At 40.2% G+C, this 18,653-nt stretch overlaps 2 protein-coding genes across 5 annotated transcripts in view; one reads left to right on the top strand and one right to left on the bottom strand.

Annotated features, from left to right (window-relative positions):
• The window catches only part of piezo1 (piezo type mechanosensitive ion channel component 1 (Er blood group)), a 92,408-nt gene that overhangs the window by 52,546 nt on the left and 21,209 nt on the right, over positions 1-18,653 (bottom strand). For all 3 annotated transcript variants that reach the window (XM_057847405.1, XM_057847406.1, XM_057847407.1), the window contains 10 exons: positions 18,382-18,487; positions 14,906-15,090; positions 14,242-14,390; positions 13,969-14,127; positions 9,309-9,406; positions 7,560-7,726; positions 6,654-6,830; positions 4,062-4,187; positions 2,262-2,462; positions 1,882-2,086 (listed from right to left, as the gene is read on the bottom strand). In XM_057847405.1, the coding sequence (XP_057703388.1) occupies positions 1,882-2,086; positions 2,262-2,462; positions 4,062-4,187; positions 6,654-6,830; positions 7,560-7,726; positions 9,309-9,406; positions 13,969-14,127; positions 14,242-14,390; positions 14,906-15,090; positions 18,382-18,487 (1,573 nt within the window). The remainder of the gene's footprint in view (positions 1-1,881; positions 2,087-2,261; positions 2,463-4,061; positions 4,188-6,653; positions 6,831-7,559; positions 7,727-9,308; positions 9,407-13,968; positions 14,128-14,241; positions 14,391-14,905; positions 15,091-18,381; positions 18,488-18,653) is intronic.
• Positions 1-18,653, top strand: part of ddx51 (DEAD (Asp-Glu-Ala-Asp) box polypeptide 51) — a 99,948-nt gene that overhangs the window by 79,293 nt on the left and 2,002 nt on the right. The window lies entirely within an intron of this gene.

The raw sequence follows: 18,653 nt of genomic DNA, 5'->3' as shown, positions 1-18,653 counted from the left end.
TAATGTAGGATACCCAGCAAGACCCCACTTCTGACCCAGAGACATACAAAAGCCAGGTTGGAGTTTGCCAAAACTTACCAGAGAAAGCCAAAAACGTTTTGGAAGAATGTTCTCTGGTTAGATGAGACAAAAGTTGAGCTTTTTGGGAGAAGGAATCAACATATAGTTTATAGGGGAAAAAAACAGGCCTTCAAACAAAAGAACACGGTCCCCACAATCAAACATGGCCGAGGTTCCCTGATGTTTTGGGGTTGCTTTGCTGCATTTGACACTGGACTGCTTGACTGTGTGGCCCAGTGTGAGAAAGCTGGGTCTCCCTCAGAGCCCAAAACACACTTCAAAAAGCAGTAGAAAATGGTTTGAGACATAGCGTTGGAGACTTTTAAGTGGCCAGCAATGAGTCCAGACCTGAATCCCATAGAACAGGGGTCCCCATCTGCCGGGCCGCACAGAAATAATAATTTATTAATGACCGATTTCTGGCTGAATTAACCCTGTGCCCCCGCTTAACACACCAATATCCCTGTCTACTCTAGATATAATACTACAGGATAGATTAGAATGTCGTCATTGAAATCCATTGATTGGACTGCTAGCAGTACATCTTGTTTTGTGTATATAATATATCTATGTGCGCTTGTCCTCAATAGTAACGTATTCCTAGGCCGCCGGGGCTGCACATTTGTTCCCGGAAATAATTTGCCCCCACACAAGCGAAGATGACTGAAAAACAGACGTCTTTGGAGATATTTTTTACGGCGAAAAGGGCACCTAACGAGCCAGAAGATGAGCCTACAACCTCGAAGACCCACGAACTGCGAGGGAGTGGATTCGTGACCCGATTGTGAATAAACCGAGTGATTCGAGCATGTCTGTGCAACAGGAGGATCAGCTTGTAGAGATCTCAAATGACGGCGACCTTAAACGTACATTTGAGACACCAACTCTACCGAGGTTCTAGATCAAAGTCATTCCGGAATATCCTGACATCGCTACGAGAGCATTAAAAACCTTGCTCCAATTTCCAACATCGTATCTTTGTGAGGCGGGCTTCTTAATTAATGCATAACAACAAGGCGAAGTCGTTAATGGTGAGAGAGCGGTGTACAGTCCTTCCTACATGTCCTTCCATGATCGAACATAAGGTAATATTTCTTTCTTTAAAGAAAGTTTGTAGTGTTTGCTTTGGAATCGCTGCTTTTGCGGCCATGTTTAACGTTACGCGCATGCGCAGAACTGCATTGTTGCAATTTTTGATGGGTTGCAAAATTTGTCAGAACACCAGTCCATGAAAAAAAGACCCAAATAACACCGGTCCGTGGTGCAAAAAAGGTTGGGGAACCCTGTCATAGAACACCTGTGGAGAGATCTGAAAATGGCAGTTTGGAAAAGGCAGCCTTCAAATCTCGGAGACCTGGAGCAGTTGGCCAAATAAAGTGGTCTAAAAGTCCAGCAGAGCATTGTAAAAAACTCACTGATGGTTACCGGAAGCGGTTGTTCGCAGTTATTTTGTCTAAAGGTTGTGCTACCAAGTATTAGGCTGAGGGTGCCAATACTTTTGTCATTTTTGGGGTTTAGAGTAAAATGATAATGATTTAATTTTTTTTCTCTGTTGTGTTTTTTTATTGCAAGCAAAATAAAGAAGGATATTACTACCAAAGCATTTGTAATTGCAATCATTTTATGGGCGAAATTGAGCATTATCTGACAGAATTGCAGGGGTGCCAATACTTTTGGCCAGCAGTGTACGCAGTTCGTTTAGCATAGAAACATGAAAGTTAAGCGGTGCTAGCCCATTTTAAACCGTCCTATGAGCTGCCAAGGGTTTCTGTAATGGAAAAGAGGCTAATAATAGATGTAATCAAAATCGTAGAGGCTCACCTTTACATAGAGCAGGTGGTATACCCACGCACAGTGTATATTGATAGACCGTGAATATGGCCAGAAAGAGACAGTACTTTGGCCATATCCTTGCAATAGCTGCCCGACGTCGCCTCACCAAGATGGCTACCAGCCAACAACCATGGATTATAACCAAGAAGTTCATCCGTTGGCCGATTACATTCACTGTCATTAGGAAGCAGATCTTAAAATATAAAATAAGATATTCTTTAGATGAACATGGTCATTTAAAGACTTTCATATTATTTCAAACTCCCAAAGTTTTAGTTAAATACAGCTTGCACAATAAAAGTAGTCTTTGCAATAGCAATCTCTTAGTCAAAGCCATTACTGTATGTACAAGTCAACAGGCAAAATACCTCTAATCCAAATTTGTAGAAAGTGTAATTGAGCAGGTACTTAAAGCAAGGTATCAGTCCTTCGTCTAATGTTTTCCTAGTGACTTTTGGGAACAGCGTAGGTATGTTTGATGGAGATCGTTGCAGCTGACGGTAGTGATGTGCCTGGTGACGGTACACTGTGACCTCAAACACCAATAATAGCAGCAGTACTAAATGGTTCTGCAAAAGAAGGAAAAATTGTAAGCGGTTACTCATTACTTGAACACTCTTCATCAACTTCTTCATCAAATTCTTTACTTGTACTTGACAGGGTTTCTGCAGGGTTCAACAAGCCAAATTTAAGACTTTTTAACACTTATTTACGACAATAATGAATACAATTTGAGACCCATTTCCAGTGTTGGGAATAACGCCGTTATGTAACGGCGTTATTTTTTTCAGTAACGGGGTAATCTAACAAATTTTTTCCCCCGCCGTTACCGTTACTGACTGTCAAAAGCAGTGCGTTACTTACTCTGAATAAATTGAAGAAACTACCAGCCGTAGCGAGTCTACTCTGCTCTGTTTATTTGTCATCCAAGACTTGCGTTCAGGTTTGAGAATAGCGCACGTGTTTTGTTTTGTGCTTTTTCTTAGCAAAGATATACCACACAGGACGTGCTGGCACTCTGTTTCTTCAATAGCACATATAACTTCAACATTAACACAAACGTACGGCTCTCGGCAGCACATATAACTTCAACATTAACACAAACGTATGGCTCTCGGCAGGCCGTGTCTCTAACTCACTCCCGCAGCATGTGAGCAAAACAATATTGGGACCGTGTGCACTTTAGGGTGCCTCGGATAATTCTGTATCAGAATATTACAGCACGTACTTTTTATGACTCCAGGCTGTTTGTCCCTGCTCATTCAATTAGAGAATACTTTCCAAAGCTTGCTAATGTTTCTGTTTTTGCTACACCTGAATGCTAGCCTCGTTTCCATCCCCCACTGTCAGCCAGCAAGAATGCTGCTTCCATCTTGAGGACAGCAGACGCTTTGAGGGTGACGGGAGGAGTAGGGGGACGAGGCTACCTGAATGCACCACCTGGATAGATGCGATGGAAGTGATTGTGATTGGCTGAGGGTTAGAGTGATGTGTCATGGTAAGCCAATCAGAGCCGGTGTTTTCACACACAAACCGGAACAGCGCGTGCGGCAAACACACACACGCAAAACAGATGCAGGGGGCTATGATGGCAGAGCATTCAGAGGAGTTTGATTAATTCTGACCAGCCAGCACAGGTAGTTCCGCTTTGTAGTTACGTTATAAGATCCTCAAAAAATCGATCAATAGATTTTTAAAACCTTTTCAAATTGTATTTGGGACCGTTTCAAGAGATTTTAGGAGAATTTTAGGTATTTTAGGGCTTTAAATTTACATTTTTCGATTCAAGACCTTTTTTTTGTTGTTGACTTTTTAAGACCCTGTGGATACCCTGCTTGAGTACATTTTTAGGATGAGTACTTTTACTTTTACTTGAGTAATATCAATTTTACGTAACACAATTTTTGGCTACTCTACCCACCTCTGGATATGACAAAAAACCTTCTATAGTTATTTTGTCAGCCCGAGTATTATTTTGCTAGTAAAATCTCTATCCAATAGAAGACAGGACATACTGTGTAGTGTGTAGTAATTTCTTTAAACAACATGTTCGTGTTGATTTTTAGGTGATTTTCACAGACATTTGACAGAATACAAGAGCCATATGAGATGTAGCCTGCCCGGTAGTTGCTGATGTCCAAGAGAATTTTACGCAAAATATACTGTACCTTGTTATAGTCCAGCACGGAAGCTTCCTTTCTGATGCCAAACCATTTGGCTGGATCCACTGGTGCCATATACAAGGATGAATTCATTATTTCACTTTGTGAAAGATTGGTTTCATTTAGAAGCGGCTTTTTAGGAAAAGAGAAAGAAATGGTTAAGCAAGACAATCAGCAGCTGTACATCAACATATACCATTAAACCATCTGGGATGAATCGTGCCACCTGGTGCACAGAAACATCATAGAAAAAGATTATTAAGTCCTCTGAAACTACTAAAACTCAGACGCAAACTTCGCACAGAAAGGCCGGAGCCCGGGATTGAACCTTTGATCTCAGAGCTGTGAGGCGGACGTGCTAACCACTTGGAGAAGGTGTTTATTATTTGTTCACAGTCCTTCTATTTGTTCAATGCATCCATCCCTCTTACAAATTACAAAACATGTATGCTTTAAACTAAATTTGCACGAAAACAAATAAATGCAAAAATACAAATCACAGTTCTTTAATAGAGAACTTTTTTGTTCGCAACCCATTTAGGAAAAACACCATGTAAATGGTGCATATAAAAAAGACAAAATGTTTTAAACACAGAATGACACTGATGTGCTGCAATTTAAAAATATTTTATGGCATTTACAATATTTACAGAAGATAAAAGCGTCCAACACCAGTAAATACTACTTAGTTTAACATAGTAACCTGTTATCCACTAGTACAGTGGTCTCCAACCCGGTCCTCAAAGACCCGCTGTGGGTCGTGGTTTTTGTACCTGCCGATCCAGCACAGATAATTGAACCAATGAGGTTTCTCCTAAAACAAGAAGCACCTGACTGTAATCAACTGATTGCACTTGTAAAACACCAGATTGGTGAAAAAGTGTAGTCATCCTGTTTGGTTGGAAGGAAATCCTACACCCAGAGTGAGCCTTTGTGGAATAGGTTGGAGACCCCTGCACTAGCATACTAACCAGTGTCGTTTTAGCTAGCCCTTCTAATTTTTGTCTTACTCTTTTGGACAAACATACTTAGTCATATTTTAGTCATTTCAAAATGAGTTCGTCTTAGTCTCGTTTTTGTCGACGCAAATTCAAACTAATTTCTAGGAAGGTCCCAATCGCAAATTTATGCACCCGAGTCCACGTCACAAGATTTTAGGAATTGACGATATTGAGTCCTGATCCGATACCGAAAAAATGTGCCGAGATTAAAAGCAGAGTTGCTACTGTCCTGCCATGTTGGTTATTTTTATAGCAGAGAAGAAAGCAGTAAATCAACAACAACAAGTAAACAGTGAGCCGATCTACCCACAGCGTCAAGAGATCTGATAGACTCAAAAAGTAAAGGTTAAAATTGCATATAATTTTGAATACCGAACGGATCCACCGTATTTTTACACAAGCGACTTCCGGTCTACCTGATCATATCTAGTAATTGATGCAGGAGGGTGACGTCTCGCGTCAAATCATAAACTGTGCCGTTCTTTTCACATGCGACGCGTTGAGTCGCTTCTAGGACGTGTCTAAAACATGGCCGCACTGCGACTGGCGTGCATTGACTGATAGACTTTAACGGCCTCGTTTCACTGTGTTGACGCGGTGGCTACACTGTCGCACCGCAGAAGTGCCTGCTGTACTACTGGGGTTACAGTGCTGTACTGTTAACAGTATTCTATCTTCTGCTTTTTCCGGGAGTGTCGCGGAGTATAAAGAGTATATAGTTTTGTTTCTTTTGGCAATTCCATTATATTTCTGGATTATTTTGTTACTTTTCAGCCCTTTTTTTTTTAAAAATTAAAAACCTGATCCTTTTCACTTGAATCTGATCCACTGAAAAATGGCTTGATCCGATTACCGATTGCGTGATCGGATTGGGGACATCCCTACTAATTTCATCTAGTTTTATTTGCCGATTACTCAAAATGGTTTTGTCTGTCATTGTGTTTATCCTAGTGATCTCCATAATGGACATTGCGACATTTGACATGAAGCATCACATCCATTACGGGATTTCCCGACACCAAACTCAGGACACATTTAAATATAAATATTCATGATATAGTGGGCCAGGGTTCAAATTTTTGGTGTCCAAACAACAGAAATAGGCCTGCTGTCCTTTTCAACTTTTGATTTTGAGTTATCTTATATCCGTAAAGTATTTTTATACAGTAATTAAAGTAAAAGTAAGTTCTGGGGTTCCTGTCTAGCCGTCCTGGGAGTGGATCTCTCCTGACTGTGGTACTCCCCGAGGTTTCTCACTTCTCTCCCAATTGACTCTTGAGTTTTTGGAGTTTTTCCTTGCCGGCATGGAGGGTCTTAAGGATAGGGGATACCCAGGACTTGAACTGTATCTATTCATCTTTGTTGTTTCATTTCTAATTGTGTATCATATTGCCTCTGTAAAGTCCTTTTAGACATCTGTTGTGATTGAGGGCTATACAAATAAATTGAATTGAATTGAATTAATTTCAAGGGGAAAACATATTTTTTGCTCTGAGGAATGAATTATTTTCAAAACTGTCTTTAAAATCTCTTCAGTATTAGAAAAAATACATATGCTCACACACACGCACTGTAGATGAAATAATGCAAGTCTTACCAAGGTGCAGTTGTTGGAGTACTCCATTGGGTCCACAACACTGAGTTGGTACAGCATTTTACACATGATGATGACACACACCCAGATTGTTGACAGACTGGAAGCCATTGGTCTGAAGCGGTTGAAAGGCATTGCCAAAGACCATAACACCACCAGGACCAGGTTAAACACAGAGGGCTACAGCACACAATAACATAAGTTTAGTTTATTTCCAATTGCGTTTTGTAAAGAAATTTGCATCTGAATCTTCTTTTCATTACTTGGCTTATAAACCAGTTTCCACAGAAAAGACAACACTAGGAGCCACGTGCGTATATTGACATTTGAAATGATTGCATAAGCTCGACTCGCTCTCTCTTTATATATATTATGTGATGCTTATTTGACTTAACAAAAGAAATTTAGGCTCCTTTCAGTAAGCAGAATAAGTGCTCACATTTTACACACTTTTACTCACAGAACACTCATAAATTCAACAACTATGTAAAGTCACGGTTGCAACTTAAAACGTGTACCCAAAAGTCTTTGGGCCTGTGAATGGCGCAAAGACTTCTATGTACAACTTCAAAGTGACAACCATGACTGTACATCGTTGGCCAATTCATGACCAGCGTGAGTGTTAACAAATGCACAAAACAGTGAGCCTGACTTTATCTGCCTACTAAAGGGAAGTTAAATTTCTTTCTTCAGTCATGCAAGCACCATAAAGATTTTTTGATCAAATATGGATTTATTTAATATAAAACTGAGCTCCATCGATGGGTTCCAAGAGCCGCATGGAGCTGCAGGTTGCTATATCCTCCAGCAGTGGAACAAGGATACAATTCTAACTGATTTTATTTTACTGTGGCGGATGTGTTAAATAGAACAATGCTTGTTCTGCATGGTCTAGTTTTCTATATTTACCTCTTCAAGTGCAACCCACACAGAGTAGAACGCCACCATCTTAATAATGTGAATCTCTAGAAGAGTCCAGAGAAAGGCTTGAGCTTTTTGGAGAATGTCTGAGAACTTTTTGAACAGAACCAGAAGCCTGTCAATCACCAGACCCCACTTAGTAGGCATATGCTCCGCTGAAAAGAAAGGGAAACAGGTCATGAAAAACTAGAAGTTAAGAATGATGATAAAAACACCTGTGAGAAAGTTTTTCGTTAGACTACTGGAAGCTGCAAAATACAGTATAAGGTAATGCTAGTAGTGATTGAAACAGGATATCGAAATATTCTATCGTAAGACCTGAGGTGGGTAGAGTAGACGAAAATTTTACTCGAGTAAGAGTAGCGTTACTTCAAAATAATATTACTCATGTAAAAGTAAAAGTAGTAATAAAAAATGTACTCAAGTACAAGTAAACAGTATTTGGTGAAAAGAAGACTCAAGTAGTGAGTAACATTGTGATTAACTGCTTTAGATCTTTGATTTTTTTTTTTTTTTAAACAGTGCTTTTTTCTCAGCATAAAGTTATCAATATGAACTGTTATTATTATACTGGACTGAAAAAATATTACATAACCATATTAAGCCAAAGAAATACAACAACAAAAAAACATTGAATTCTGGCAAGAGAAAAAAAAATCTACAGAAATTAAGCATTATTCATCCATAGAGCATGAGTGCCCTCTAGTGGAGAAAACATATTTCCTATTATGAAACTAAAAGCATCATAGGTTCGGTTTTCGGTGGTCAAAAACAAAAAAAAAAAACAAAAAAAAAACAAAAAAAACTGGGAGAGATTAAAATCTGCGCTTTTGAGTCATGTTGATGACGGCGCTCTATGTCAAATACAATAATTTTTTACAGTGCTTTAAAGACGCCATGTCATTAACCACATGCCGGCGTGATCGTTGAATGGCAAGCTTGAGTCTTGATGCGTATAATAGAGTCATGTGACTGGTTGAGCCACTGTTGGTGTCTCTGGCAAAAAAAAAAAAAAGAAGTAAAATCTAATATGTAGAATAAAGAGAAAAAATTTAACGACTAGTGTAGCCCAAAGTAGCGGAGTAAGAGTAGTGTTTCTTCACATATCTATTCAAGTAAGAAAAAGTCTAGCTTAGTAAAACTACTCTTAGAAGTACATTTTCCTCAAAAAAGTTACTCAACTAAATGTAACGGAGTAAATGTAACGCCCTACTACCCCACCTCTGCATAAGACATTGTTTAGAAACAAAACAAGGGTCTAACATTAAGAGAAATAATAATATTAAAAAAATATGAAGCAAACTGGTCTGACACAATCTGATACAAATCAAGGAATAAAAATGGGATTTGTGGCAGCTTGAGAAATGGATTGAGAGCTGCATACATCAACATACAGCTACTACAATAGAAGCATTTTTTTCACCCTCGAAAAGGCATGTAGTGAAAATAATGACTGCCTTGGCTGCAATTTGGCATCATTCAGGTAAATTGCTCCTCAATCCAATGCCTGCACAAGAATGAATGATCGCCAGACTATCCTTCCAGTTTAAATGAATTGGGCGTATGTCGTTGTCAATGGCAGGCAGTGAGTGAAGACGAGTTAGTTTATGGATATTTCAATTAATTCAAATAATGCAAAGCATTTTAATAAAAAAACACACCTTAAAATATTTTAAATTTAACATTTTTTTTGTATTTTGCCATAATGAAATATTGAACAAAAACTGTTCATTATACCTTTGTCATCTTGTTCATCAACAAGATTAGTTAACACTTCTTCCGAGTCAGAGGTCATTCTGACATTAGCAGAACCAGTCGGCTCACAGCTCCTTTTCCTGGAGGCAGAAGATTTTTTTAAGTATTAAAGGAGGGATACAATTACAGATGCACTGTTTGCCACCAGTATGGTAACCAACCATTGATCATGCAGAATTGTAATTAACACTTAAATTACACCTGCTTACAATAATCCCCATGTTCATAACCTCAAGACTTGTTGATGGACACTTGCTTACTTTAAACGCTTTTATTGTTTTTAATTTACACACATAACAAACATCACACTACTAAGGAACATTGAAGCATTTTCCATGAAAGCAGATGAAAAGAGTAAAAATAACTAAAGGGGAAAAAAATAGCAACAAAGAACATAAACAACACTAGGAGTGGGAACCTCTTGGTACCTCACGATACGATACGATTTGCGATACAAAGCTCACGATAACGATGATCTGACGACATGGCGATACAACGATTATCGATACATTGGTCAGGAAAACATTGTAGGATATTCTACAAAGAACTAATAAACAGAAAAACAAGCTTCTGCTGTGAATTGGAATGAGTTTATCACTAGTAGAGGTCCAATCCATTTGAACTGGGAGGGTGGCAGCATCATTCGTTCATTCGCTGCCATCCCTCCCACTTCAAACGGATTGAACGTCTATGGCCGTCAGTGGCAGGTAATTTTGAGCCATTTAAGGTCATTGATTTTCAGTTTCTTCCTGATGATTTTGGGGTATTTTATGGGTCACTTCCTGTTTATTTTGAGTTACAGAACAGGAAGTGACCTGGGAATCACCCAAATGCATAGGCAGTGACTCAAACTCAACAGGAAATGACCTGTAAATGCTCTAAAATAAACAGCAAGTGACCTGCAAATGCCCTGAAAATCAGACCGAATGACTGAATGCTCAGGTTTTGAATGAACGAACGTTCCCAGTCTAAATGGATTGGGCGTCGAGCACCGTCACTGGCAGCCTTAGAGTTAACTGAGACACTATTATGGTGGAAGATTTTGGTAGCAACTTGATTGTTCTTTTTTTTTTTTTCAAACATTGACACCTTTATAAAATGATATCTCGATTCTTGACAGGAGCACATTGATAACATTTTGGGATACAAAGTATCACGATATATCACCATTTCGATATTTTGTCACACCCCTAAACAACACACTTCACTGTTTGAAGTTTGCTCTATTGTTGTTCAATACAGTCCATCAAACTCCTGTGTGTTCCCCTAATCACATAGGTCAATTGTCCCAGCACAACATTAAGAACAACATGAGGGCCAGCACTGGCCCAGGGGCCTAGCCAACACTCATATAAATTTTAAACTATAGGATCAGCACTGGCCCGTGGTCCCCAGCCAACACTCAGCATACTCTGTGTGCGCCAGACCTGGGCCTACAGAATCAGAGAAAGCCATTTTTCAGTAAGTGGGCCATTTTTGCCAACACTCAGCCAACACTGATGCACAGAATTTGCCCAATACTGGTCCTAAAAAATTTTGCTACCTGGGTTGTTTATATATAAACCTCTTTAGAGTAAAGAAAGGATTCAAATGTATCTCTAAAAATATCAATCCAAAAGTATCAATCCACATGAGATAAATTGTCTAAAATTAAGAACATTTGTAAATGTTGCTTCACTTCAAGGATTGGTTGTTCTGTATAATGGGTCTGCAAAAGCACACTGCAGAATGCTCAATCATTTATCTTCCAAGCCACTTATCCTCACAAGGATAATGGGGGTGTTGGAACCTATCCCAACTAACTATGGGCAGTAGGCGGGGTACACCCTAAATCAGTTGCCAACCAGTCGCACTCACGCAGAGTGTTTAATCAGCCTACCATGCATGTTTCTGGAGATATTAGAGGAAATTGGAGTACAGCCTAAATAACAGCAGTGTGACCAGACTGCAAGGAGTAACAACAAGAAGTGAGAAATGACAGCTTTTCTGTGTGATATTTTAAGTGCAGTGCTTATAAATGAAAAACAAGAACAATTCAAACAGTTCCACCTAAACAATTTAAGACATGTTGTCGTGTAGCCAAACCGGCTTGAGATTCTTCTTTTAGTCTTGATGGGGGGTCCAACCACATGTTCAATTCTCTCTTTATCTGTTATCTAAACAGTGTCAGGGAATGCAGCATGACGAGCAGCGTTCCACATTTTACCGTCATCCAACATGAATGTGCTGTGGCCAATCTTCTTTTGCATGGTGTGAGGTTCTATGTAACTTCTGTAACCCTTCCTAATGTGAAGAGGATTACGAACATCACAAAGCACTCAAACATATCTAAAGATGGATTGAGAAGGCTCCAAAACTTCACTGAAATCTATAGGGTACAACAACTGAGCATACGCCGTAGACTAGAGGTCACGGAACCGCGGACCTTGGTCCGGTTCCAGACCCCCGAGCCGTCTGGACCGGATCTCAAGCTATCGCGACTAATACACGTTGCAACAACAAAAATCATTTTTGTCTGCGGGTCTGCAAAACGGAGGTGGGCAACAAACAAAAACCTTAGCGGTGATGCGCGTGGGCCAGCCAATGGGAGTGAAGCATTTGAAAGTTATTTTTAGAACAGCATGTCTCAGGGGCAGTTTACATATCGACTCTGCGACACAAAGACGCAATGACTGAGTAGCGGACTTGCTTCGCGTGCATATTGTGTCGGCGAAGACGGAAGGCGAAAACGAAAAATTCTGAATCTTCCCTCCAAAGTGGAAGAATCCGATTGCCGGGAATTGAGGGGGGCTTCCTTGGCATGCATATTAAAGGCTCCCGCGGCGCGAGACCGCGACGTTAACGTCAGCACTCTCACACGTCACATTGGGCGTGCGCAGCGGTGCTGCTAAACATTAAAAGCAGCAAATATGGCGGAATGTCGGCTTTAATTTACTGTTTTAATAATATTTTTAAATTAAATATGTTGAATGTTTAATTTTTTGTGCCTTTTTGAACAAAACAAAAATGCCATTGCTTCGAGTGGGCGGGCATATTTTTTTCCGGGCTGAGGGAGCTTGGTGGGGTCAAAGTGCATCATTCTCTGTCACCCTGTAAATCTGCACTGCTCCCTAGGGCCTGGCATTCATACGACATCGTTTTCATGCGGAATTGCGACGTTGTTCAAATGGAGACGCAAATGCAAATTTGAAATTTTTCGTATTCTCAGCGAGTCACCATGTAAACGGCCCCTCACACTTGCTTTCCAGACTCTGCGGAATGACAGCCAAATACTGAGCCGAATGAAATTGGAGGAAGAGGCGAAAAAGGTACAGCAAATGGCGTGCTCAAAACTGCGCAAGATTGATGCAGAAAACAGAGTGTTTAAGGAGGAGTGGACCAACACATTTTTGTTCATTTTACCTGGCGGCAGCACAAGACCGCTATGGCTCATCTGTTCAGAGCGCTTGTAAAGGGCAGCAATTTGAAAAGGCACTATGAGACGAAGCATGCAGCTTTTTCGCAGTTTCCCTATGAACTCTGCCATCCGTTCTCAAAAAAATAGCGGAATTAAGGACTCAATATGATCGCACCTCAATGCTCATGGTTCATTCATTCATTGCACAGCAACGCGCAAATGAATGCTCCCTCAGAATAACGTGGATATTGGGTCAAAACAAAAAGTCTTTCAGTGACGCACCGATTGTCAAAGATTGTATGAGTGCAGTTGCTGAAACTTTGCTTCATGGAAAGCAATAAGAAGATGTCTGTCAAAAAATAAAGCAAGCCCCCCTGTCAGCATCCACAATTTAAAAAAAAAAAGTCTTGAACATGCTCTTATGTTGCTATTTAATGATTCAATTAAAGCACTTTTTAGTTTTATGCACCTTGTATAGATTATTTACAATTTTGAATGTTGTAATTATCAGCATGGCCACGTAAAGATACGTTTGTATTTTTTGGAAAAAAAGAAGCATTAAAAATATTTCCGCACCCGAGATTGTTGTAATTTTTAAATTTCGGACCCAGAGGATTTTTAATTCATGACCCCTGCCGTAGACCCTCCTTCCTTAGTAATGTCAAAGTTTATGCCTAGAACACTTAACCTAAATTGGTAATGCCAAGCAAGTCTATGTGCCAAGGTTCAATGAACTTGTTTATAACAAGAAGTGTTTATCATATGATACGACCAATTAGCTTACAGCTGTCGTCAATGAACATGTGGATTGACACACGTGCTCTTTTCTGACAACTGTGTAATTAAAGAGCTTATTATAACCTCCAGTGGCGTTGACATTTTATTAGTGTAAGCCTACACCTGCTCACAGTCCTCTCCTACAAGTAGTGAACCCATGGCAAGGGGAACTCTTGTTGCCTCTTCGGGCTCGACCTGGCAGGGCTCCATGGGCACAAGCTCGACCGGGCTTGGCTCCAGATGGAGTCCCAGGTGACCCGCGGCGTGAGAAAATTGTGTCTATGTTTAAAAATCATCATAAAGGATCGTTTTATACCTTTACTGTAATTACTCTTATATAGCAAATTCGGACCATAACCCAAACAAGATACGATTCACACTAGACATTACAAGAATCACCTTACTAAAGATGAGGCATGCATCATAGCTGTTAGTATTAAATAGGAAGTCATTAACAAGTGGGGTTACCGGTGAATCGGTGGAGCGTGTTCAGGATCAGTGATTCTCATGAAGGGTTTGTGAAAATAGTGTAGCTGCAGAATACAGGCCAACAGGAAGAATCCAGGGATAAGAATACTGGTGAAGAGCTCTGAGAGGGCAAACGTCTCCAGGCCAATCGCTGCAAGCCTTAGGGCACAATGGATTTTGTTAGACCATGTTGTAAAGTATGTATTCATTCATTGATCTTAAGCAAAAATAGTATAAAGATAAGACAAGAGATAGTGTCAGACAAGACCATACTGTTGTTTGGAGAGTCCAGTAAAATTCCTCCAATAATCAGGGAAGTCTTCGAACTGATATGTGTAGATGGCTATCAGCACCAACATAGTGTAGGCCACAACAAGCCACCAGAATAGCTTCAAAAGACGCCTCCAGACGGGGTAGTATACCTTTAAAAAGCCCAAAATTGAGGTGAATCATGATTCAATGATAACCTGTTAAAAAACATTTTAAACTTTTGCGGATATAATTATTTATACTCTTTTGACAATTTCCTATTTTTTATTCTATGAAGCTTTTGTCAAAATGTGTGAGACCTCCCCAAAATTTTTTGTCATCACATGCTGTCAAAAATACCACTGATTGAAGAAAAATACCTGCTGTGGCCACTACTATACACTGACCACAAGACTTTAAAGACTCATCCTTAAAATATGACTGAAAACTGCAGATTTCCAGTCATATCGGTCATCACAAAATTTGACTCAAGGAAATGTTTGACTGAGAATCTACACACACATAGGCTAGTATTTTACAGGAATACAATTTCCTTACATTAAGATCAAATTTACTGTTTAAAAATTGGAAACAAAAAAGACGTAATGAAAACTTTTTCTTATAAAATGTCTCAGTCGTTTAATTGTGACACATTAAAAAAAATAGGAAACAGTTTTGATATTCCAACCTGATATATACAGAGGCAGAGCAGAAATAGCAGCATGTAGATGATCTTGTACCCAACCAGTTTTCCAATAAATGAGACAATCAGGAACATGCCACCACACACGTAGATCCAATATTTGGCATAAAAACTCAGCACAATGCCTCCCAGGAGCTTAAGCACATAATCATTTTTGGAATCCATCTCGTCTAGTGACAGATTGAAAAACAAAACAGGGAGTTAAATATTATAAAAGACAAAAAAAGTCTGTGCATTCTTTGTGACATATTTTCAACATTAGAAAAAATTCAAAAGATTTTTATATATTTTGGACGATGAAAAATAAAAGCATGCTTGTGCTGTCATTCAAGTTAAAACAATATGGAAACTCGACAGTAAAGTATACAACAAAACAAAACATAGATTAGACTAATAATAATACATTTTATTTGAAGGTGCCTTTCTGGCACTCAGGGTCATTTAAAAATACCAAACAAATTAAAGACTAAAAACAGCAAGAATAGTTAAGTATAGAACGTTTAAAACAATAAAAATAATAATACATAAAAATAATTATTAGAGAACAAGAACACAAAGAAATCAGGGATTATTAGGGATAGGCGAGTCTAAACAGGTGAGTTAAGATTTGGATTGGAAAAGTGGGAGTGAGTCGGTGTTCCTGAAGTCGAGTGGCAGTGAATTCCAAAACTGGGTAGCAGAGCGACTGAATGCTCTGCTCCCCATGGTGCTGAGGCAAGCAAGAGGGACAGACAGGTGTATGGAGGTGGAAGACCTGAGGGCACAGGAGGGAGTTGTAGTATGGTGGCGGTCTGACAGGTATGAAGGGGCAAGGTTGTGTGTGAGAGAATTTTATTCATGCTTAAAACACAATCATTATACATTATATTTTGTATGCTTTTGTTATGCTTGCACGAAAACATTGTAGCATAGAGCGTCATAGTTATCTTAATCTGTTTGACTGTGCCTTCCCATTGGATTGTAAGCTGTATCACAGTATGCCCAAATATGGACTGTTATGTTTTTCAATATGCCCTGAATGAATACAAGGGAGGACTGTGGTTTCTTATCATCGTTCTAGCCAGAGCCGGTGTTCAAGATCTCAGCTCAAAGATGTTTTTGTATGGAAAAATACCCAGGTTTGTGAGATGATGAGTTTCGTTTCTTAGTAAGTTTCGTTTCACAGTGGGCTTCGGCACCACCCTTTCAACAGTATAAATGTCCAGCCTCTATTGTACTTCTTTGTACTTCTGGGTGATCACAGCTCCTGGCTGGATCACATCATTTTGTATCCGAGAGCTGTTGTTTGTAAAGCCTTCGAAGCAAAGCAATTCATGGTTGGGGTCGTATTCATTTCTCTAATCGAGCTATCGAGGTAACACTTGTCTTGGAGTTCAAATTTGAGCTTCCCTGACATTGTGGATGGCCTTGAATGTGAGGAGGAGAACTTTCAAATGGATGCAAAAGTGGACCGGGAGCCAATGGAGCTGATGGAGAACTGGAGTGATGTGGTGGCTGAATGGGGTAAGGGTTATGATGCAAGTGGCTGAATTATGGCCCTTTTGGAGTTTATTGAGGATCTTTTGAGGGGGGCCAAAGAGGAAGGAGTTGCAGTAATCCAGGCGGGAAGTGAAAAGACTATGAACCAGGATGGCAGAAGAATGGGGGGTGAGGGAGGGGCGGAGGCGGTTGATGGTGCGTAGGTCGAAGTGGGCAATCGTGGTAATGTTAGTGATGTTTGAATGAAAAGAGAGTGTACTGTCCAGGATGACCCCTAGACTCTTGACTTGGGGGGAGGGTGAAACAGTGGAGTTCTCGATGGTGAGGGGATGGCTGTGTAATTTGGATATGGTGGATTTGGGCTAGTGGCTTTTAACCTTGGTTCGATCACACCCTAAAATTTTGGTGCGTAAGTCTGAGGGGTTCGCGGAAGGTTAAGACACAAAGGGCCTTATTTTTGTACACTGACTAAGTCTAGGCAAAGTGGCATTTAGACCAGGTTTTGGAGTGTTTTGTGGCCCAATTTAAAGACTTAATTCCATTTCTTTAAACTGCTATTAGTCTATCTGAAAGGAGGAGAAACTGGTTTGCTTAGTGGAAAGTTGACTCGCACTGGGTATGAGGAAGTACAACAGACCTACGGGCAACATGGACTGTATTGGCATTAAAAAACATTTGCGTCACAGAGGAAATTGCTCGACCAGTGTCCTAAGCCATGATCATGGGATAGGACGCTGTTCAAGTCGGGGGAATTTCTACGATGACCTTCAGTCACGATCATAAGGCCTGGTGTCGTGCCAGTGGGAAATGTTCAAGAGATAGTAATGTGTACATTTAGGAAAATTTCTACTGCCAAGTTATGAGTAGTATGCTTGGGACCATGGTTCCATGTTGGCCAACTCGAGACCACAGGGCAGAGATAAACACGCCCACTCAGAATAATCATCACTACCTTCATTTGAATGGCCAAAACACAGTTGTCATTCTCCTACAACAAAGTTTTTTTTTTTTTTTATTGTATTTGTTTTTTTAACCATCTCGTTGCACGGAGCTCAATTACTTCCTTTGCGCAAAAAATAGCAAACATGTGGCTGTTGGCCACTTAGCTGCATTTCATGATCTGTTGTTTTGCATTGTATATACAGTATTGCGATTGTAATTCAAACAAAACTTGTGCAACCTTTCTGTTGCCAACCTTGCCATGCCACCACTACAAAAGTTCGCCCTTACGAGCTAGCACACAAACGTCATTTATTGCATTATTTTTTTAATAAATTGTTTGCCGTTATATCCGTGGCTTAATTGGTCGAGATGAGAATCAGCACCTCCAAATCTGAGACCATAATCCTTAGTCGAAAAAAGGTGGAATGCCCTCTCCGGATTAGGGATGAGGTCGTTTCCCGAGTGGAGGAGTTCAAGTGTCTTGGTGTCTTGTTCACGAGTGAGGGAAGAACAGAGCAGGAGATCGACAGGTAGGTCGGTGCAGCGTATGCAGTGATTCAGACTCTGTATCGGTTCGTCATGGTAAAGAAGGAACAGAGCCAAAAGGTGAAGCGCTCTATTAAACGGTCGAACTACGTTCCTACTCTCATCTATGGTCATGAGCTGTGGGTCGTGACCTAAAGAACAAGATCCCAGATACAAGCTGCAGAAATGAGTTTCTCCGCAGGGTTTCCGAGCTCTCCCTTAGAGATAGGGTGAGAAGCTCGGAGAGGGGTTCAGAATAGAGCCGCTACTTGTCCGCATTGAAAGGAGTAAGATGAGGTGGCTTGGGCATCTAATTAGGATGTCTCCTGGACTTGTTGTCGACCCAGGACACACTGTCTCTTGGCAGGCCTGGAAGTGCCTCGGTATCCTCCTGGAAAGCTGGACAAAGTGGCTGGGTAGAGGGATGTCTGAGCTTCGCTACTGAAGCTGCTGCCCCCGCGACCTGACCTGGAATAAGCAGGCGAAAAATACAAAATTTGTGTATTAAAAATAACCTGCTGTATTGTCTTCTTCTAGTGGTGTAGCCCTTTTCCTCCTCTTGCTGAAGATTTCTTGGACTGACTGGCGCACTAAAAGCCAGAAGGTCGAAGTGAACAGGAGCTAAAGAGAGAGGGGAAAAAAACAGGAAGCAATGACAAATAAAACATTCAGTTTCGTTACAGAAAATAATAACAAGCAAACTGTGAATATTCTCATTCATCCAGGTAATTCTATTCTCAAAGCTTTGAAACGATCACAACTGAACTGTTCTGGTTGTTTTACAAAA

This window comes from Corythoichthys intestinalis, chromosome 10 (genome assembly GCF_030265065.1).
Source record: "Corythoichthys intestinalis isolate RoL2023-P3 chromosome 10, ASM3026506v1, whole genome shotgun sequence".
NCBI lineage: Eukaryota > Metazoa > Chordata > Actinopteri > Syngnathiformes > Syngnathidae > Corythoichthys > Corythoichthys intestinalis.
The sequence above is the reverse complement of the archived record's forward strand: the minus strand, read 5'-3'. Positions and strand labels throughout refer to the sequence as shown.